The following is a 23738-nucleotide window of genomic DNA, read 5'->3' as shown; positions in this document are numbered from 1 at the left end:
CCTTTAGCAGAAGGGAGACCCATGATGGACCCCGACCTGACCTTGCTAAAGTCAATGCAGCTGAGCCACAATTTCCTCTGGCAGTAAGGGGGTGGGGTCTGTCACACTTGGTTTACTGGACCACACGATGCAGAGGTCCCTGAAGAGGGCCCTTCAGGCATCTGGGAAGTTCAGGGCCTCTCTTGTGTTCCTCTTGTGATCAGTTTAGGATCCACAGGTTATGGTGATAGAGAAAGTGGCTCTATAAGCCTTGCTTTCATGGTTGGGAGCTCCTTTGTGTTTCTGGTGCCTGGGGTGGAGCAGAGCCTCTAGGCAGTATGAGCCAGGCTAGCACTCCACCTAGCCCACAGCATTGGGAAGCTGGCCTATGCAGAGGGCAGTCTGTTGGGTGACCAAAAAGAGATGGCGGGGGGATGGACTGTGGACACAAGGCAATAGGGACAAAATTTGTTCACTTTTCTGCTAGGCAAGATGGGGACCCAGAGGTGGAAATTCCTAGGTGCAGGAAAATTGGGACTTCATAGCTCTCTCCCACAGAATGAGAGATCCTGTGTTTGTTGCTTGAAAAGAGTTAGCAGGAAGCCCCCTGGGTGCCAAGAGGACATACCCTTTACCCTTCTGCTCAGTACCAGGCTCCTTCAATCTAGTCACTCTGTACCTGTTCTCTGTTCTCTTCCTTCCTCTTCCCCTATTCATCCTTGTAGTTTGTCTCAGTGGGGATGTTTAGCACCTTGATTTCTTTCCTTGTGTTCAACCCCCCCAATTTCAACTACACCAAGATTGCTCCAGTCCAATTTTTCTCCTTGTGAATGGGAGTTTCTGGTAAAAGTTGCCTCTAGTTAGCATCTTGTCCTCTCCCCTGATTTTACACTTTAAAAGGATGAATTTTATGGCATGTAAATTATTTTTCAATTATAAAATTTTAAGACAAAATGTAAACTTTATACTTAATATTTACTGAGGAACATAGATGATTACAATAACTATCACCAGTAAATTCATTATGTAAAGTGGCTTTCTCTTTATCAAATTTTTTCTAAAAATGAAAAAAGAATAAAGGGTTGGACAATATAAAGCATGACAGAGAAGTAATATATGATTAGAATGATCCCATTAAATTTTACAATATAGAGATCATTGGTGACCTAAGTATAGATTCAATAGTAAGGAAAACACAGAAACTGGACCATAGTAAGATGAGAAATTAATGAGTGGTTAAAATTTAAAGTCACAAAATTTATTCCATTCCTTTGAGAAGTGTCACTGTTAAAAGAAATGGGAAATAGTATAGTTTTAGGGAGATGATAAGTCAAAGAATGCCCCTCCCCCACAATGAGATGTGAGCATGACTATATGCTAAGAAGAAAAAGACATTTGGGACAGATCAAAAATACAAAAGAGGAAGAAATGACTAAGAGAAAGGGCTATGAAAAAGTGAGAGGAGAGAGGATCCAAAGCTCACATTAAAGGACTGATCTTGAACCAAAGGAACACATTTTCTCTATGGAAACAGGAGCACAAGAGTGAGTATAAATGGAGTTCAATCTGTAGGTATTATTATGAGTGAGGGAAATAGATTTGCAGGTGATCTCACAGATAGTCTTGATTTTTTTTTCAAAGTAGTAGGAATTAAGTTGAATAGCTGAAAGTGAAGTCAATATGTCTTAGAGCAGAAGATCTGAGGACCAAAATGAAAATATGGAATTTCTGCTGAGATCAGAGGATGGAACTAACTAGGTTCACAGAGATAGAGATTTCAGAGGATGGAACTAACTAGGTCCACATAGATAGAGATTTTTAGGTAATAACTAAGCACCCACCAAAGGTGGATGGATTTACAGTGGCTTTAACCTGTGATTATCTGAAGCTCCACTCAACAGTCTTCCATGTAGAACTGGTAAAGTCAAATGATAGGGCTGATCCTGGGCTAGAATTATGTTAAGGCAAGGGGATCTGGAGATAAGTAGTCAAGAGACTTGGGGGTAATTGTAATTTTACCCATTGGAGTGATGGGACAAAAGTTGTAGACTGATAAGATAAAAAGTCAAGCTGATCCCTAAAGAGGACATAAGCTTGTTAACCTTACATTATGTGGCTACTGCTGTTAGTTTTACTGGGCTGGTAAGAAGGGCCTAATCCCTTTGGCTTCTCTTATGAGATATAAGCACCTAGATTTTCCATGCCACCAAGACTCTATTAAACAATAGGAATAAACTGAAGGAAAAGGAAATAGAAGCTAGGTAGCCAATAAGTAACAAATGAACCATAAATTCATATTATAAGGTGGCATACTATCACAAGAATTGTCATAAGACAATATATATTCTATACCCAATAAGGTCCATGGGCTCTAAGCCTTCACCCAAACCCTCTACTGGATCTAAGTCTTTGTGCATACTATTCCTCTGTTTAGAATATTCATTTTTGATTTCAGCCTATCTCTAATGTTAGGGACTTATTTTATCTCTCTGTCTTCTGTGATGCCAGTTATAGTATCTGGCATGTCATAAATGCAGAGTTGGTTCAGATGAAATAGAAAAAAAAAAACACTAAGGGCTAAGTGATCAAGAAAGGCTTCACAGGAACGTATTTAAAATTTAAACTTTTCCTTAAAGATGAGGGTATTTTACCATCAAAAAGAGAATTTTAACAGGGGAATGAGACAATTGACAATGAAGACAGGAAGGTACAAGTTCCTGTTGGAAGCAGTACATAATACTGACAAACCAACAATAATATGGATCTTAAATTTGGCATTTAGACCACATTTATTAGGCCAGTGATTCTCAAGGGAGAGCAGGGAATAGGGAAAAATACCTGAAAAAGTAAAGCAATAGGGTCTTTAGCTACAGTGGTAAAATTGCTCATGTTAAAAGAGAACCTATGGGTCACCATATTCAAACTCCAAAATGTTACAGATGAGAAAACTGAGATTTAGAAAAGCAAGTTAACTATAGGAGAATAACCAAACTCAGAACTGGCACTTGTAACACTGTAGCTCAATTTCCAGTCTAGTTCTCCTTCTACCACATATGGAAAAAATCTGTCAGATGGCCAGACTAAAAGCATACACTTGTAAATACAAAAAAGAAGTATAACATAAAGACATATAATTTGGGCTTGGCACTCATAGCATCGTGGCTATGGTGCCAGCCACATACACTGAGGTTGACAGGTTAATGGGTTCGAAACTGGCCAGCTAAACAATAATGAAAACTGCAGCAACAACAAAAAAGTAGCCAGGCATTCTGGCTGGTGCCTGTTGTCCCAGCTACTTGGGAGGCTGAGGCAAAAGAATCACTTAAGCCGGAGAGTTTGAGGTTGCTCTGAGCTATGACTCTACTGAGGGCAACATAATAAGACTGTGTCAAGGAAGGAAGGAAGGAAGGAAGGAAGGAAGGAAGGAAGGAAGGAAGGAACGAACGAAGGAAGGAAGGAACGAAGGAAGGAAGGAAGGAAAAAGATATGTAATTTAAAGAACTACAATACTATTGTCAATCCCTGTGAATTATGAATTCATGTCAACTGATAGGGCAACTATATGCAAAATATAAGGTAACAATTAGAATAAAAATTTTATATAATTAAGGAGACAAATTCCTCTAAGAAATAATTATACAGCTTTACCTTTTTCACATATATTTGCATTTGATCCCCAGAAAAAAAACACTGTGAAGGAGTAAGGGAATAGCCTTACTCCTTTTCCATTTTACAAATAAAGATAGTAAAATGTGCTAATTTGTTAAGTGATGAGCCAGAACTCATTCTAGTAACATTTCCACAACCTCCAGGACAATGTAAATCTCCAACAGACCAAAACGAGCATGAGGTACTCCAGCTTAGCAGGTGGAAGGCAGACTTTGTGAATAAGTAGGTAATGGCAGGGGCTGAGAAGAAAAATGGGTTAAACGGAAATGTGAGAAGGTAGTTTATGAAATAGTAGTGATACTTGGTCTTATGTTTTTAACTATGAATCACATTTCTCCTACAAATGCGTGGCTCACAATAGGACGAGAGTAATTATTTATCGAATTTAATAATTTGGTAGCAGAAATTTCAATGTACATATACATTGCCCATGGTTGGTAAACATACCTTTAAAAAGTCATCAGCCTCAGGTCACAAACTAGGTACTTCATGAATCCTACTAGAGATGAGAAAATGCTAAAATTGTTCTGAGATGATGTTATAAGACAAAATTAAACTGGCTGGGTGTGGCAGCTCATGCTTGTAATCCTAGCACTCCGGGAGGCAGATTGCCTAAGCTCAGAAGACCAGCCTGAGCTAGAGCAAGACCCTATCCCTAAAAATAGCCGAGCATTGTGACGGACGCCTATATTCCCAGATACTTGGGAGGCTGAGGCAAGAGAATCACTTAAGCCCAAAAGTTTGAGGTTGCTGTGAACTGTGACATGAGGGCACTGTACCAAGGGCGATATAGTGAGACTTTGTCTCAAAAAAGAAAAAAATATCTGGGCACTGTGGCAGGTGCCTGTAGTCCCAGCTACTAGGGATGCTGAAGCAGGAGAATAGCTTGAGCCCAAGAGTTTGAGGTTGTTGTGAACTATGACACCATAGCACTCTACCAAGTGTGACAAAGTGAGACTCTGTCTCAGAAAAAAATGAAAAGATAAAATTATATTACCTGTACAGCTGTGATATATAACACTACATCTCCCAGTGGAAAGAATTCTAGTGTTTAATACTTAAATACAAACACAAATCAGTCCTCAGTTCTTTCCCCTTCCCTTCCCTTACTCTCTCTCTCTCACATACACATTTGTGTATACACAAACATAACGGCAACCCTGGCTTTTCTCTAGGCCTATATTATTTGGAACATTGGCATATTTTGTTTTGTACAAGACATAAAGAATCCCTACATTAATAAGGGCTTACCTGTATTCATATATTTAAATGAGATTGTTAAATATACAAACAAGTTTAGGAAACTCTAATATATGGTTGGGGGAGGGAGGGAAGCTTTCAGCTTGAAAATAAAGTTGGGTATGATGCCTCTGAAGGCCTAGCAAATCAGTTAAAATCTGAAGGCCAAGAAATTTGAGGTAGTTTCGTGTACAGGGAGAAATGAATTCCAAAGGCATTGTAAAGGCCAAGATTTGTTCTGTTGATGAAATCAAGAAGTATATAGCAAGTCAGACCAGAATATGAATATGTTATGTGGAAGGCTTTTAAAGATCTGAAGGAGAGAATGGAACTAATTGAGGAGGCTCTAGAGTCTGATATCCTTTCTGTGAGGATGCTTGACCATAAGCAGAGCAATAAAAGGAAAGAAGGCCTAGTAACAGATCCCAGTTAATAATCAACACATCCTTAAAGTAGCATGATATTCTCCACAATCAATATATACCACTGCATTTTAGAGTCCAACGCTGGGGGAATGTTTCAATACTTTAAGATGTACTTTGGTATTTATAAAGAATGCAGATTAGTGTTTTAGGTACAGCAGCTAGAAAGAACTGTAAGACACAGTCTCTGCCTTTAAAAACTTTCTCAACCTGGTTAAGGAAACAAATTAACCTACAACACAACACAATGCTAATTAAAGGATTTACAGAAGTGTTGAGATGGATAGATAAGCAAGGAAGAATTCACCCAAAAGTTAAGGTTTAACTTGAGAAGTAAAGGAACTGGGGGTCTGCAAGAGGCAGGTTGGAGGGGGGAAACATTATATTCGGGTGGAACAGGTGAACAAAGACCAGGATGGAAGAGACTTGTCAGTGGACCAGTCCAGATGAAATGGGATTCAGACAAAGAATTACAAGAAGAGTGGTAGAATAGTTCAAGCACAACTGCAGAGAAATTTGGAATGCCAGTTTAAGAAGTTTTAACTTTATTCTACAGGTAGTGGGGAGATACCAGAGATTTCTGAAGAGGAGATGACATGCAAAAAATGTCACTTAAAGAAAAATAATCTAGCCAAGGCATATATATGAAATAGAGAAAAAAGCAACTCTTAGCTGCATTACCACTGTAGGAATGAGGTAATAAGGAGCTGAGGAAGAATCACAGATTGTTTTGGTTGAGAAAAACCTTGAAGATCATCTAAGAAACATAGCCAGAATGGTAGCAGTGGGAATAGAGAGTGATGCAAGAGACATTATCAACAGTATAAATCAACATCAAGAAGTATGAATCTCTATGTTCATAACATCGGGTTAAAAAATTATAAAAAGAGTCTTGGCGCCTGTGGCTCGTGATTAGGATGCCAGCCACATACACCGGAGCTGGCAGATTTGAACCCTGTCTGGACCTGCTAAACAACAACAACAACAACAACAACAACAACAACAACAAAAAATAGCTAGCGTTGTAGCAGGCACCTATAGTCCCAGCTACTTGAGAGGCTGAGGCAAGAGAATTGCTTAAGCCTAAGAGTTTGAGGTTGCTGTGAGCTGTGATGCCACAGCACTCTACTGAGGGTGACAAGTAAGAGTTTGTCAAATAAAATTATAGAAAGAGAAAAGTATGAATCAACTTAGCAATTAATTGCTAAGTATAAGTAGCAAGGAAAGGGAAAAGTAAAATACTAATGCCTCTAAAGTTTTATGCCTGAGTGATAGAATAAACCAAGGGATTTTTTTTTTTTTTGAGACAGAGTCTCACTTTGTCACCCTCTGTAGAGTGATATGGTGTCATAGCTCAGAGCAATCTCAAACTCTTGGGCTCAAGTGATTTTCTTGCCTTAGCCTCCCAAGTAGCTGGGACTACAGGTACCTGCCACAACACCCAGCTATTTTTGTTGTTGTTGTTTGTTTGTTTAGCAGGCTAGGTTCGAACCCACCAGCCCTGGTATACGTGGCCAGTGCCCTAACCACTGAGCTACGGATGCTGAGCCACCAAGTTTTAATTTTATAAAATATGGTGTATGTGGTGAGGCAGGGGAAGAATGAAAGTGAGTTCGGTTTTACCAAATTTAAGATGTCAGCTGTAAATTCAAGTAGAAACAAATTATACCATGAGAATTTGTCTAAGGTCATTAAGAACAAAGTAGGTTTGTACTCTTTGGATTGGTTCTGTCAGCTAAACAGTCTTGATAAATAGAATCCCCATTAGCATTGTCTTTTACGTAACAAGGAGTCAACGAATTGGTGGTTCAGTTAAGAAACTCCTGAAATCCGCCCCTCTCTCTTCTGTCCCTCAGTCCTACTAGTTGTGACAGGTGTTACAATCCCAGTTAGAGACAAGAGATAGGAACTACCCTCCTTCCTTGGCTATTCCAAGAACACTGTGCTATCATCTAGCTGAGGAATTAGCAACTGAAATCTAATCCCTCTCTGAAAGGCACAGAATTTATGAATTGATTTTCCAAATGGTATTCCACAGAGATGATCATTAAACATTCACTAACACCCAAGCTCATGGTCTTGTGGTCTGGTCTTCAAAGGTAGTCCCAGTAACACAGGTGATAAAGACCTAATAATCTGTCACAAGGGAACTGAAGTTAGGTACCAGGAACTGAATCTTATCTCTTTATATGTTTTATTTCTTCTGTTAGAGCAGGAGTTTTCAAATGAAGATGAACATCAGAATCAACTGAGAAGTTTTTTATTCCCAAAACATTTATGCCCAAAGTGCCACTCTAAAGAGTCTGATGATAAAGCTCTAGGCATAGCCAGGGACCCGAGTATTTTTAAAAAGTTCTCCAGGCACCACTAGTTAAGAACCACCACCACAGATGATCTGTATGATATATTTTAACCTATAATTCTGAAAAAAATTCTAAGTTGTACTAGGAATAGGTATTTCTACCAGACAGAATAAGAGAAAAAGAAAGAGAGAGACATAAAAGGAGAGGGAGAGATGATTCTGGGCCAGTGTTCCTGATTATTGCCCACTCTAGCACAAGTAACCATTGGGCCCCATATGCACTTTAGGTACTAATCATACTAAGCCATTTACAATACTATAAATCACAGATTCTCACTCTGTACAGCCTTTTCAAATTATGCATAACTAGACTTCCAACCCCCTTCCAACCCCTTCTAACACCTGAACTTAGTCAATCAGAATCAGTGGGGGGCCTGGGTCCATTTATTAGAGGGATTAACCTCTGGATTAATTAGAATAGTCCTGAAGATTCTCTTCCTCTCAGAAACAACACTATTTACACATATATTCACTATCTTCTATGTGCCAGATGCTTTTAAAAAATTATAGCTTTATTTAGATGTAATTCACATGCCATAGAATTCACCCATTTTAGGTGTACAAAACAATGATTTCCAGTGACTTTACTGAATTATGTAACTTCATGATATCTCTTTCATTATTGCCTCTCTAGTTCCATTACTATCATCCTGTCCGTGGTTAAATCTGTTTTAGAATATACCCCAATCAGTGCCCTCATCCCCCTATTCAGTCAATCCCCATTCCTGCCACCCACCTCAGGCATCCACTAATCTAATTTCTGTCTCTAGATATTTGCCTATTCTGGACATCTTATATAAATAGAATCATAAATGTGATTTTTTGGGACTCATTTCTTTTACTTAGCATACTATTTTTGAGATTCAGCCATATTATAGCATGTATTCATACTTTATTCCTTTTGATGGTTGAAAAATATCTCATTGCATAGAATATTATACCACATTTTGTTTATCTATTCATCAGACATTTTTGGCTATTATGAACAATGCTGCTATGACATTCATGTAGAGGATTTCATGTGATCATATGTTTTTAATTATTTTGAGTATATGCCTAAGAGTGGAATTTCTGGGTCATATCATAACTCTACGTCAACTTACTAAGGAACTGACAAGCTATTTTCCAAAACAGCTGCATCATTTTACATTTCTACAAGCAATTTATGAAGTTTCCCATTTCTCTCAATATCTACTTCTTATTATCTTTTTCATTATAGTCATTTTAGTGGGATAAAATGATATCTCATTATGGTTTAAATTTGCATTTCCATGATGGATAATTATGTTGAACATCTTTTCATGTATTTATTTAATACTTTGTATATATTCAGTGGTGAAACATTTGTTCATATCTTTTGCCCATTTTTTGTTTTGTCTTCTTATTATCACATTCCAAAAGTTCTTTATAAATTCTGAATACAAGTTCTTTATCAGATATACATTTTCCAAATAGTTTCTCCTAGTGTGCTGTATTTATTTTAATTTTTTTAAAGTTTTCCTTTGAAACACAACAGTTTGGGGTTTTTTCCAAAACAGTTCATTTAGTTTTTGGACTGTGCATTTGGTGCCTTATCTACAGAAATCTTTGCCCAGTCCAATGTTTTAAAGATTTTGTTTTCTTCTAAAAGTTTTATTGTTTTTGTGCCTACATTTAAGCCTATGGTCTACTTTGAGTTAATTTCTTGGGTATGATATATTGTGAGTGTCTGAGTACATCGTTTTTGTATGTAGATATCTGATTTCCCCAGCACCATTTGTTGAACAGGGTATGTTTTTCCCCAATAAATTGTCTTGGTACTTTTGTCAAAAATTAACTGATTATAAATGCAAGGATTTATTTCTGAATTCTCAATTCTGTCCCATTGACCTGTGTGTTTATCCTTATGTCACTTACTACAATATGTTGATGACTATACCCTTAGAGAGACTGGATTTTCTGTTTCCTGAATGTGCCATGCTCTCTCTCACCTCCAGGCCATCGCACATGCTCTTCCTACTGTTTAAAACAGTCTTATCCTAGATAATTCTTATTTATTTTTCAGGTTCAAGATCAGAAGATGCTTTCTCAAGAAAATGTTCCTTCATTTCAAAAGTCTGGATCAGGTGCCTGTCCTTAGTGCTCCAGATCATCCTATGATTAACTCTACCATTGTATTATCAAATTTTATTGTATTTCCCTGTTCATTTGACTGTAAGCTCCACAATGGTAGGAATCTTCTCTAACCCATTCAAAATAGTTATATCTCCATTGTTTTATGTAGTGCATGATGCAAAGGAGATGACCAAAAAAAATTGAAAAATGTTGAGCTGATTCTGTTTCTAATAATGGAAACAGAAGTAATTTTACTAAATTTCCTGCTAAAAGTCATCAGAAAATTGAGATAAGATATAAATAATAAGGGAACACTTCTACACTGCTGGTGGGAATGCAAGCTAGTACATTCCTTTTGGATAGAAGTTTGGAGAACACTCAGGGATCTAAATATAGACCTGCCATTTGATCCTGCAATTCCTCTAGTAGGTGTATATCCAAAAGACCAAAAATCACTTGACAACAAAGATATTTGCACCAGATTGTTCATTGCAGGTCAATTCATAATTGACAAGTCTTGCAAGAAGCCCAAGTGCCCATTGACCCATAAATAAATTAACAAATTATGGTATATGTATACCATGGAATACTATGCAACATTAAAAACAGATGGAGACTTTACCTCTTTTATGTTTACATGGATGGAGCTGGAAAATATTCCTCTTAGTAAGTATCTCAGCAATGGAAAAAATATTCAGTATATTTAGTACTACTATAAAACCAATTTATAATCACTCATACTTTTATATGAGAGATGAATCACAACTATAGCCCAGGATGAAGGAGGGAAGGGAGGGGGGTGGTTTGATAGAGGGAGGGTTAATGGTGGGACCATATCTATGGAGCATATGGTAAGGGTACAAGTCAAATCTATCAAGTATTGAACACAAATATCTTAACACTGTGATTAAGTAAATGAGGTGAAAGCTATGTTAATTATTAGGATGTAAGCACTCCAATTTGTACAAATAATCAACACGTTGAATCCCACAAAGGCATGAATGTATTCATGATCTATGTATACGTGACTTAATAAAAAAAAGACAGAAATAATATATATTTGAGAACATGTGAAATTTAACAAAACAATGTAGTATTATAGAGCCAAAATACAGACTAAGAAGAAAACAGAGGTTGTTTTTCTACTAAGGCCACTGCTGATCACTTCTGTGAGAAAGCTGAGAAAGTACAGAGCTTCTGACAGATGCATGAAGCTAAAAGAACAAAAAATTGAAATGCAGGACTTGTCAAGGAGAAGGAACTCTAAAATCTCTCAAATAAACCTCCAAGCTTTGGGGTCTAATTTAGAAAAAATAAATATTAAAAGGAAGGGTAAGTCAACCTTCCCATGGATTAAAGACATTTTCAATCATAGTGGATTAAGGTGATATAGGATTGCTAGTGTCTCTCACCACCTACCAGAATTGAGTATAAATCCTTTCTAGATAAAGATAAAAATAATTGAGACCCAAACCATCCCTACTATAACTTCTCAAAAATGTGTTTTCCTAATCAAAACCAACTAGGCATATGAAGAAACAGGCAAAGTGACAGAAAATCTAAATAAACAATAGATAATATAAATATACCCTCAATGGCTCAGTGCCCATAGCTCAGTGGTTAGGGCACCAGCCATATGCACTGGAGCTGGTGGGTTCAAACCCAGGGGGGAGGGGCTGCTAAAAGAAGGACAACAACAGCAAAAAAAAAAAAAAAAAAAAAAGCCGGGCATTGTGGTGGGCACCTATAGTCCCAGCTACTTGGGGGGCTAAGGCAAGAGAATCACTTAAACCCAAGAGTTTGAGGTTGCTGTGAGCTTTGACACCACAGCACCCTAACAAGGGTGACATAATGAAACTCTGTATCAAATAAATAAATAAATAAACCCCCAAGGACTAAGATAAATGAGTTACCAAATAAATATTATTACATACCTGTGGTCAGTATGTTCAAAAAAAGAAAAGACTTGATTATAAATTTTGGCAAAAAAACTGAACACTACGTTTTTAACGAAACAAATGGAAATTCTAGAAGTGAACATATATGTAATAAGTGATATTAAGAACTCAATGAGTGTGGTGGCACCTGTAGCTCAGTGGGTAGGGCACCAACCACATACACCAAGTCTGGCGGGTCCAAACCTAGCCCAGGCCAGCTAAAAAAACAATGACAACTGCAAACAAAAAAAATAGCCATGCATTGTGGCTGGCACCTGTAGTGCCAGCTACTTGGGAGGCCGAGGCAAGAAAATTGCTTAAGCCCAAGAGTTTGAGGTTGCTGTGAGCTGTGACACTACAGCACTCTACGAAGGGTGACAAAGTGAGACTCTGTCTCAAAAAAAAAAAAAAAAAACTCAATGAGTGAATTTAATAGATTAGAAAAAACTGAAAGATAAGTCACAAGAAAATATCTAATATGGGCTCAGTGTCTATAGCTCAGAGGCTAGGGCGCCAGACACAGATAGCAGAGCTGGAGGATTTAAACCCAGCAGGGGCCTGCCAAACAACAATGACAACTACAACAAAAAGATAGCTGGTTGTTGTGGTGGGCACCTGTACTCTCAGCTACTTGGAAGGCTAAGGCAAGAGAACTGTTTAAGCCCAAGTGTTGGAGATTGCTGTGAGCTGTGACCCATAGCACTCTACTGAGGGCTACATAGTGAGAATCTGTCTCAAGAAAAAAAAAAAGAAAAGAAAATATCCAATATGATGCACAGAAAGGGTGAGAAAAGGATAGAACATAGAGAAAAGTATGTAACAGACATAAGGGATGCTGAGAAAGTATCTAAAAGGGTTTGCTATTTTCTGAATATTTGTGTTTCCCCCAAATCCATATGTTGAAATCTAATCACCACTGTGATATTAAAAGGAGGTGAGTACTTTTTAGGTATTAAATCTTAAGGGCAGAGTCTTCATGAATGAGATTATCATCCTTATAAAATAGGTTCAAGAATACAGTAAGAGGGTACGAGTCTATGAACCTAGAAGTGGGCCCTTACCAGACACTGAATCTTCCACGCATGTTCATGGTTTAGAAGACTGAATATTTGGCTCAGTGCCCATAGCACAGTGGTTACAGCACAAGCCACATGCACTGAGGCTGGTGGGTTCAAGCCTGACTGGGGCCAGCTAACCAACAATGACAACTAAAATAAAAAAATAGCTGGGCGTTGTGGTGGGCACCTATAGTCCCAGCTACTTGGGAGGCTGAGGCAAGAGAATTGAGGCAAAAGTTTGAGGTTGCTGTGTGCTGTGATGCCACAACATTCTACCAAGGGTGACATAGTGAGACTTTGTCTCAAAAAATAATAATACTGAATATTATAAAGATATGCATTCTCTATAAATGGATTTTTAGATTCAAAGCAATGTAATCCCGATAAAAATATCAGGAGCTTTCGTTTTTTTGTTTTTGTGGACCAGGAAAAGCTAATTCTAAAATGTAAATAAAAATGCAAAGGGCCAAGATTAGTCAAGATATTTTTACAAAAGAAGAACAAGATGGAAAGATTTGCTTTACCATATAGCAATAAACTCCAGTAATGAAGACTGTGGTAGTAGTGCAATGACAAATAAACCAAAAGAATAGAATAAACAGGCCAGGAGCAGTAACTCATGCCTGTAATCCCAGGGCTTTCGGGTCTGAGATGAGAAGATTGCTTACGCCCAGGAGTTCAAGGTTACAGTGAGCTATGATCATGCCACTGCACTCCAGCCTGAGCAACAGAGTAAGACCATGTCAGTATTTCAAAAAAAATTTTTTTTAAAGAATAAACAGTTCAGAAACAATCTTGCACGTATAAAGACACTTGATTTATGACAAAGGTAATACTACAAAGAAAAGGAGCAAAGTCAGTCCTACCAATATTAAATTGGTACTGGATCAGTTGGATATCTACCTGGAAAAATTAAAGCTTGTTTTCTGTATCTCCCCATAGACAAAAATCAATTCCAGGTAGATTATAGATCTAAATATGAATGGCAAAAATAAAAAGCTTCTAGAAGATGATATGGAAGAGTATCTACATGATCTCAAAGTAGGAGAAATATTTATTATTTTGTTTGTTTGTTTGTTAAGACAAAGGCTTACTCTGTTGCCCAGGCTAGAGTACAGTGGCATCATCATAGTTCATTGCAACCTCAAATTCCTAGGCTCAAGCCTTTCTTCTGCCTTAGCCTCCCAAGGAACTGGGACTACAGGTGTGCACCACTACATCTGGCTAATTTTTCTATTTCTTTGTAGAGACAGGATCTTGCTATATTACTCAGGCTGGTCTTTAATTCCTGGCCTCAAGCAATCCTGACTGAGCCTCTCAAAGTGCTAGGATTTCAGGCATGCAACTAGGCATAAAATATTTCTTAACTGGAACACAAAAAACACTAGGCATAAATGAAAATACTGAAAAATTATACACATTAAAATTTTGGTCAATAAAGGATAACATAAAGAAAGGTAAACCACAGATTTTGGAATCATTTACAACATAAAAAATACAAAAATAATTTATAGCCAGGGTATATAAAGAATTCCTACATACCTATAAGGACAAATAGAAGAAAACGGGCAAAAAACTTGTATAGGCATTTCACAGAAGATGATATCCAAATGGACAATAAACATAAAAAAGAGCACACCTCATTGGCTAATCTGAGAAATGCCAATTAAAACCACAAGATATTCCTACAAACCCAACCACCAGAATGGATTTAATATTAAAAACATTGACAATACCAAGTGGTAGTAAGGATGTGAAACTAGAATTCTCATACATTGCTGGTGAGAATGTACATTGGTACAACCACTTAGAAAAATTGTTATTATCAATATATTCAAAAATATGCAGTCCCCATGACCCAGCAATTCCAATCCAAGGCATATACCCCAGAGAAATTCAAGTACATATAACTGAAAGACATGTACAATAATATTCAAAACACCATTATTCGTAATAATCCCAAACTGGAAATAATCCACATATTCATTGTCAATAGAATGAATAATGAACGAATATACTCAAACAATGGGATAATATGCATAAATTCAAATAAAAACCATAGCTGCACACAACAAAATAAATGGATAACAAATACAGTGTTGAGAAATAAAAAAACACACCTAAATAATACACTTATGCAAAGTTCAAAATGGGCAAAGTAATCAATAATGATAGAAGTCAGAGCAGTCACTAACTTTGGAGAGCAAGATGATAAAGTGATAAGAATGTGACATAAGTAGAGGTTTCAGAGTACTAATAATGCTCTCTTTCTTGACTGAGGTGCTGGTATCATGAGTATCTTCACTTTTTAATAATTCACCAAACTGTACAAATGATTTGTGCACTTTTCTTTATGTGTTTTGTACATCAATAGAAAAGCTTTGTAAAAAAAAAAAAAAAAAAGGAAAGAAAGAAATGGAAAGCTAAATTCTGGGTATTTACAGAGGAGTGGGATAAAAATAATCCTCTGTGAGGGACATCCTGCAGGCAAGGCCAAAGGTTTTTATTGGGAATGTTTGGGGAATGAAGTAGCTTCAGAAGTTTTCCAGGAAAATAGATCTTCTTTATAAGGTAGTTACAGATAAATTACAGATTATTTTTCACAAGATCCAAGAGAGAAAGAAAGATATGAAACCTAAAAGCAAATAAGACAAAACATCAGTGATAAAGTTCATGTATAATTTTAAAAAATACTCAGTTCTGTAAATACCCAGAACCTAGCTTTTCATTTTTTTCTTTCTTTTTAAATTTAAAAAAAAAATGCACATGAACTTTATGGTCACCCTGTATTACAGAAAGCTTTTTATACCATCTGAGAGGTAAGGCATGAAACTGGGAGGCTGTGACAACGTGATTAGGGCTCTTCTCTATTTCACTTTCTAATTATTCTAGAAATCAGTTAAACATTACCAGTGGAACTATTTACTCACGTAAGCATAGGTGACAGTTCACAGGCTTACCAAGACCTGAGGAAAACAGGCCCGTTATATAAAGAGAAAATGTCTTTCTTTATATAAATATTTGCAAAGCCCAAAATAATATTCCACTCAACAAGTATTTGAGTATACTAACTGAAACTAGCACTGTGTCAGGCACTGTGAAGAAAAACAAAAAAGGCAAATTTCTGAGGAGCTCTAATGTAAAGACAAAATGTATTTTAAATGAAAGCAATAACAACTAGAAAATGGTTCTAAGACAGGATATGGTAGGTGGATTGAAGAAGCAGAGTTAGTGACAGAAAATGGAGAGGGTAAAATGAAGACTGTTGACCAAAATCTTTCAATGTTACAGTAAAAAGTCTATATTTAAACCCATAGAAAATGATTTTATCTTGATTATAATTTCCTTTAAAAAACCCCTGGATTTATTCATTATGCTCACCTTGAACCATCTTGAATAATTCCTTATGTTAACGCTGATTAATTACTGTTATTAAGAAAATAACAGTAATATTAAATCTGGATATACTAATGATCTATCTAGTTATACCAAAGAAATGTTTTGTAGAACTTTAAGGCTTACTTCTATGACATCACCTCAAATAATTAGGAACATACCCCAAATATCCCCTAACTAGTCCTGAATAAACCTTTAGTGATCTACACACACTTTAGAACATGCTTGAGGCAATGAGTTGAATTATTGTTTTTTTGACCCCAAAAATAATTTTAACCACTAAAAGATATCCAATACTTATCATCATGTTTGGCATAGCAGGCTTTCTACTTATTAAACTGCATTGTTAAATTATACCAACATATTAACCATACTCATCTCTCTAATGGTTTGGTAGATTTTGATTATATTGGTTCCTCAACCTCTCTTTCTCGAGACTAAAAAAACAACTAGAAAATCCTTCCTTCCTGTTGATCAATTTAATTGGGTTTCTGGGAACTTTTATCAGCTGTTAGGTTTTTTTTGCTGAGGAGTAGCCACCAGAGTTTCCTATTTGATTGCAGAAGGAAATCTGCTTTTCATGGAAAACATAAGGGTTTGGTTCTGTTGTTATTTTTGATACCCTTACTGATGATGCCACCGTATTCTTGGCCTGTGAAGATCACAATTAGTAGTAGAAGAACAGCACTACAGAATGATCAACAGTAATGTTTGCATTTTTACTATAATAATCATACTGTATATTATCTAATTTAGACACTAATGAGATGTCCCTTGCCCTTGAGATCATCTCCATGAAGTACCAAGATAAATCTACAGCCACTGGGCTGTTCTAGTTGAAGGAGATAGTTATGATTCTAGAAGCTCTGATATGACACTCTCACTTTTTATAATTAGCAACTGCGGTGTCCCCACTGAGAAGACTTTGCTGATCTCTCTTCTATGTATCCTAACCATTCTAGCTTCCTTCTGTATCCTGTTTAAAAGGTTTTTCAATTGAGAGGATATACATACTTCTACAGTGATTTCTAGATCTCTCTCTTTAGCCTATCATTTCATAAGCATGGATAGGTTTACTTTGCCTACCTACAGTTTATTCTCTCATCCACTTGCCTTCACTCCTTGTAGACAAACTGATAAGAAACCTAAACATACTGCCCATTGAAGGGTGCATGTTTATATCTTTCTTCCTCTACATCCAAGATTTGCTGTAACAGCAGTTGTTTGTGTTGAAAAACTAAAATATAAAAATATGAACTACGTGGCCAAATCCCACAAGACTGTTTACTTCCTTATTTACGAATCAGAATCTGTCAGCACAACTTTGAATTTTGACTGTCAGCAGATGCTGCAATTAAATGTCCCTGCAAATCCAGCAGAGGGTGCACCAGGGCACTAGAATTTTACCCAAGCTATAGTAGTATTAACTCTACTAGCCAATTGACTTTTCCTTTTCAAAAATTATACCGTGTGCCAAAACTAAGATCATCAAGATAAACTTGAGTTGAATATGGGCTTAAATCCCTCAAAGTGTACTCCAAGTCTTATGAAAGCAGAGTTCTGGAAGAATAAGGAACAACACATTAACTTAGTCTGGTCAAAATGTAGGTAGAGTAGAACGAAATGATGCAGATCTGAACTCTCTCTTTTGTAAAAAAATTCTACTATGTAACTCCATGCCACTAATCTAAAAAGGCCCCAGGAAGTAGTATGCTATGTGAGAATAGGCACTGAAACGGGAATCAAAAGAGCAACATCCATCCCAGTTTTGACTCTAGTTGCATGACCCTGGACAAGTCACTTCGCCCTCGGGGCCTATATATTTTCCAAGGGAGTCAAACAAAATGGACGCATTGTCCCCTCATAACTCTAAGAAATTCTGATTCCAAATGATGTCAACAAATATAAAGAGGCAATATTCTTCCTTATACTACTCAAAAAGACTAAAACAGAAAGAATAAAGGACAGAAGATAGGAAGCTGTGTTTAAATGTAGACAGAACTATTTTAGTGCCATGCAAAGGTCAGGCAACTAAATGCCACTACAGACCTGTGAGAGTCCCAGGCCATCACAGAAGCCTTAGAGTACAGCTGTTCTGCTAATCCTCAGTCTATAAACATGGCTTCATCCACCCTAAATGCCAAATACCTTGGCCACCCATATGGCTAAGGAAGTCTAATTCCTTCATCTTCTCACATAATATCAATGCTCAGATGCCTAGTATTTCCACTAGGCATTGAGGGGGGGCACAGATAAATAAAGGAGGCAGAATCCTAGTTAATTATCATTTAGTACAGTGTTTAAAGTTTCAAGTATGAGAAGCATGTCTGCTGATTCTCTTCTTTGATAAGCTGTTATATAAATTGGAGTGTGCCAACAAGACATTTTAAGATTCAGGGCAACTTTACAATGCGTACTTTGTAAAAACAAAACAAAAAAAAGTGTCCATTCTAATATTACAATATTATTATGAATGTGATGCCTCCATAAAGTGCACAACTCTACATGGGAGGTCAAACTAGGAAAACAACGTTTACATTCTTGTGTCAATGACTATGGATGTGGTAGTAAATAGAAGGCCTGAGTCTGTCACCTCAAGGAACTTATTTGCACAACATGCTCTCTTCCCCAAAAGGTACAAATTCATTACTTTTCTTTAACCACTTCAAAAGGATCCTTGGAGGCTTTTCTTAAGTTTCACATACAGGAGAAAATATGGCAATCAAGACAATAGTTACATTAAGTGCACTAAATTTACTTGAATAAAGAGCCAGAAAAAGTAGAAAACAAACATCAAAATTAATGGCTTGCTAATAAAGGCGCAAACATCATAAAGATTGCAAAAATAACTGCTCTTGGAAGACTACTCCTGAGTGATTATTTCATTGGCAGATTACTGTTCTCAAGCTAGCAGTAATGAAAACGCTACACACCCATTCTTCTCACCGCAACCCCCCCATAAAAAGTCAGAACCGGCATGCAAAGGGTGAGCTTTATTTCCATAGATTTGTTAAAATTGCTGTTCAGAAGTTGTCTAGCAAGACCGCATATTTCTACCAGAATTCCTCAGGGGCGCTGATCCTCACTAGATCGCTGAGGACAATCGGTCTCAAATTGCAGGTAAGTGTGAACAAGTCCATGTTATGGTCAGCGCACAAGGACCTCGCGCTGAAAATATGGTTATAAATTGTTGCAGCGGGCGTGGAGTAGTTATTACAGCTGTTTACAGCTCCAACTCCAAAGGAAAGCCTGCTAGTGCTGGCATCAGCTCTGGACACGAAAAAACAAGCACCGCGGGCAGGGAAGCTCACCAGCAGCAGGAGGGCGAAGCTGCTTGCTATTAGTCGTCCAGGGGGGCAGTGCAGGCACCTTTTTGCCTTTGCCCGGGAGGGAGCCTTGCCAACTTTTCTGAGGCATCCCGCAGCCAGCGGCCTCAGGCACGGGTAGAGTCTCCAAGTCAAGTAAGTGGTCCTGAGAGAGACTAAGCTGGGCCAGGGACCGAGGACAATTTGCCCCCGGCAACCTGCTTCCTGTTCGCCTGCTCCCTCCCTGGTGGTGCCCTCTAACTTGGCTGGAGATAAGCACCTTGCCCTACCCACAAGGGGAGGGGGCCTCTGCCGCCGCCGCCCCTATTAGGTGACTCACCTGGTGCTGGTCCTGGGAGTCAGGGGGGAGTGTGGCTTCTCCCGGTTCCAACGGCTGCTGCTGAGTTGACGGTTGCCCAAGGTGGTGGATGATGGGAGCGTCAGGGTCAAGGCCACCTGGGCTGCTCAGGGTGCCAGAGGTACCAGGGGCGCCCGGGCCGCTTAGGCGCGACTCCGCTCCCCGTTCCCGCCGCAACTCAGAGCGCAACTCTAGGTAGCAGCACAACGTCAGCAGGTGGAGGGCCAGTGAGAGGCCAAAGAATCCCAGGAAGAGCCGGCAGCTGTTCCCTTCACCCGCCCGGGTAGGGGCCCCGCGACAGCCGCAGCCCTGACTCTCCCGCTCCCGTGGCGCTGCTGTGGGCAGGGATTCCCTGCGTTCCACCTCGGGGTAGCCCATGGCCTCCGGAGACACCTACTTTTTGAGGCCCGTGAGCCGCTGCGTCTGCCTCAGCCGTTCACGACCTCTGACAGGCAGCTACCGTCCTGCCATCGGCCGAGGGCTGCAGGGACCCGTTCCTGAGCGACTGTGGCTGGGCGGGACTGAGCAGGGAGCAGCCGCGTGTGCAGCTCCACTCCGAGGGGTGGGAAAGCAAGGAGGAGGGCGGGAGAGAGGGGTGGCTCAGCCCGCCGAGGGAATGAGGGAGGAGGTCCTGGCCAACTCCGCCCCATCCCTCAAGCGGCTGCCTGGACGCCCAACCACCGGCCCGCCAAGCCTCGGCGCCCCGCCCCCTCTCTTTCCACCCGGGCCTCCAGCCGCGGGGCGGGGCCTGGGGGCAAGAGGGTTCCCCTCTGCCTGGCCGCCCCACCCAGCCCTTTCCGCTTGCCCCCTTCCAGTTGGTGACTGCCGCTGTCGTTTATCCCTGGACTCCGCCCCAATTTAACCCTATAGCCTCAGTACGGGGGAGGAAAGGAGGGGGAGGCTGAGAAGAATTTGGGAGCCTTGGAAAGACAGTAGAGCAAAGAAAAGGAGACAGAAACTAGCATTAATAGAAATGTTCGCAATTAACTGCAGTTGTTAATAACATCACTCAGTACTTATCTGTTGCTTTCAATCTTCAAAGCATTTAACAGACGTTAAACTAATTAAAACAGTTCTGGATTTGGAATGAAACCATGCCTGCTGTGTTTGCAATCCAATGGCTCCCCAGAAGAAAAGGAGACCCAGGAGCCTGGGAGCCAAAGGAACCGGGAATGGGAATGCGGTGGGATTCAAGCAATCTTACTCCTAGAGTGAGTCTGGGGCTTAATCTAAGTAACGGAGAAGCTGATCTGTGCCAAGCAGAACTGAAATTATATTGCCCCATGAAGGGTAAAATAGTCTCCTTAGATTTCTTAGTATATTAATTAATTTGACAAATATGTATTGATCCCTTTACAATGCAGAAAGTGCTATATGCGAAAATCCACAGCCTTAATAGTTTCCCCTCTTCCACTGCAGCGGGAGTTTTAATTGGAGAACATGTGCCTTCAATGAGCAAATGAGGAAATTGAGGACCAGAATGAGGTGGAATTTTACAGGGGTGGTCCACAAAATGGCTAGACACTGTTGGCATTTCTATCTGCAGACAACTGTTCTGGCCTCTCCACCCCTCCCATCCTTCCCCCTGGAGCACTCCCTTGGGAAGTTCAACAAGTCAGCCAAATGTTCCAGATGTACACTGCTGCAACTGCAGCATCTTCAACAGCTGCATCTATCAGAGATGGGTTCAGAGCAAAACAAACAAACAAACAAACAAACAACAACAACCAAAAGAGAAGTGGCAAATGGTAGAACAATAAACCCTGAAATGAAGGATGAAAAGGATTAGTTAAATAAAATGTCATAGTTGACAAAAGTTTCTAGTCTGGAATTATACAAAGCTAAATAACCACAGCAAGGGAAACATGTATGCTTCTTAGTTGCTATGCATTCTTATTCCCATGTTATTAATTGAGAAATGAATAATAAGCTATTTTATTGACTTTCAGCAGACATCTTGAGTGCCACCAAGGCAGTTCAGGAATGCCCAGGGGCATTCACAGATAGGCCTAAGAACTAAGCCAGTGGAAGAGAAGAAAAACGTGGACATAGAAAAGAAGGCAAGAAGAGAAAAAACAAACAAAACAAAACAAAACAAAAGCGTATGATTGGAGGTCAGTTCAGAGAGCACAGAGGTCATAGCCTTAAATATATTAGCCACAGACAACTTTTCTTCCATATAGTTTGTGAATGGTCTCAGTGGTTCAAAAATACCTTTGTATCCTCTCTTTAACCCTTGCCCACGAAATATAAAATGTACCCCCAAAATCATCATATAGATAAGAAAAAAAGTATTTAAAAGCTGCTCTCAGGTCCTGTTTGTCCAGTCCAGAAATTCTAGATGCTAGGAAAACTGCCAGGCTGATTTACCTTAATTATCACAGCCCAGGATTATTCGAAAGAATGATAGACCAGGAGTCAGGAGACTTCGCCCTGCCACTAGTTTACTGGGTCACTCTGAACAAGACATTGTGATTTGGGGGGTGGGGGGGCTTTCTTTCTCCAGCTATAAAATGAGAAGTTTGAACTTTAACAGCTATCATATAGTGTTTTATCTGTGTTATTACTGTCTATGTTGACTTCACTGCACACACAATTTAAAGAGGCTGCCACTTCTTCCTCTCAAAAGTAAAGGGAACAAATGGCATCCATCTCCTGGTGGTAGTGGTGATGCTGAAGGAGCCATACTGGTCTCAGTTTACCATGTTTTACTAGGCTTTGACAACTTAACTGAGACCCGGTTTGCACCATTGACCTCAGAAGCCCTGAAAATTTGTCCTCAGACCTTACTTTGGTTCCCCAAAGAACCAAAGAACATACGGCTTCATATGCCATAGAAATGTTGGAATGGGGCAATCCAGTGAAGAATGTATGTGGGCTTTTGAGTGTTTTAAAGTGTTGTTTCATTTAGCTTCCATGCTTCCACAAGTATCCTACACCCTACAGAACAGGTCTCAAATGACAACCTGTAAGCTGTATCCAGCAAACAGATGTGTTGTGTTTGGTGTGTTTTTGACTAAAACTTGAATTTAAAAAAAATCATTTTCCAGCATTTGAAAATCTTAAGATTTCACATTTTTAAAAATATAAATTTCCTGCTTTTCTATTAAAAAAGTAGAAGAGTTATTAACGCTGTATCCACATTTCCGTATGGCTGCATTCAGCTGGAATTATTCCCTTGAAACAACCATGAACAATCAAGTTCCACACAGCCATCACCACCTCTTTCTTCCTTCTCAAACACTGTGCTTGGCATTCATTTACCTTACCTGTCTGACCCCAGGTACTACAGGAGACAAACTATCAGCTCTTCAGCATGACCTAAAATCTTACTCTCCATCACTATCTTCCACATTTTGCAAGGAAGCCATGCTTGCACACTACTAAATTTGCTGACACTTTTCATACCTTTGCGCAAGTTGGTTTCATCGTCAGGAACACCCCTACCTTGGAAACTTGATAAATTCTTCAAGAATGAACTCACATATTCCATTTGGTATGGCCACACAACTCATTCCAATTGCATCCTGAGAATACCTCTATGATAATGTATTTTATGTTTCACATAACTTTCCCACTACTAAACTGTGATCTTGATGGTAAGGACTGTGTCCTTTCTATTTTGGTATTCCCAATACATAGCATAACACCTACCACATGTGGGCACCAATTTTGTTTGTCAAATGAATAGGGCATGAAGCTGGCCACAGTAACATATATGCACTAGAATTTCCAAAAGGGAACTGAATTCTGAAGCACCTCCTGAATCAAGAGTGGTATAATCATTATGGAAAGATACAAAGGAAATAGGACCAAATGACAATTGTGTGATTACACCCTTATTTGTGCTACTTCAAACATAATTGATTTATATACCTCACTGGCCTGTCTGGCCCATCGAGTTTCCCTTCCAACTTTT

At 39.0% G+C, this 23738-nt stretch overlaps 1 protein-coding gene across 2 annotated transcripts; it reads right to left on the bottom strand.

Annotated features, from left to right (window-relative positions):
- Positions 1-15528: 15528 nt before the first annotated feature.
- LOC100965275 (ectodysplasin-A-like) lies at positions 15529-20431 on the bottom strand. Of its 2 annotated transcripts, XM_003802238.3 has the most exons (2): positions 19803-20431; positions 15529-15742 (listed from the first exon to the last, which is right to left on the bottom strand). In XM_003802238.3, exons 1-2 carry the CDS (start codon positions 20195-20197, stop codon positions 15709-15711), a joined length of 429 nt encoding a protein of 142 aa, XP_003802286.1. In that variant the 5' UTR covers positions 20198-20431; the 3' UTR covers positions 15529-15708. The 2 variants fall into 2 exon arrangements, with proteins under 2 accessions (XP_003802286.1, XP_023364065.1); XM_023508297.1 differs by lacking the exon at positions 15529-15742 and having other exon boundaries at positions 19748-20431.
- Between the last annotated feature and the right edge of the window lie 3307 nt (positions 20432-23738).

This window comes from Otolemur garnettii, unplaced genomic scaffold (genome assembly GCF_000181295.1).
Source record: "Otolemur garnettii isolate 467f Iridium unplaced genomic scaffold, OtoGar3 scaffold00241, whole genome shotgun sequence".
Classification (NCBI taxonomy): domain Eukaryota; kingdom Metazoa; phylum Chordata; class Mammalia; order Primates; family Galagidae; genus Otolemur; species Otolemur garnettii.
The sequence above is the reverse complement of the archived record's forward strand: the minus strand, read 5'-3'. Positions and strand labels throughout refer to the sequence as shown.

Excerpts from the sequence above, each read along its gene's own strand:
- LOC100965275 (XM_023508297.1), bottom strand. The coding sequence starts at position 20,197 with ATGGGCTACCCCGAGGTGGAACGCAGGGAATCCCTGCCCACAGCAGCG.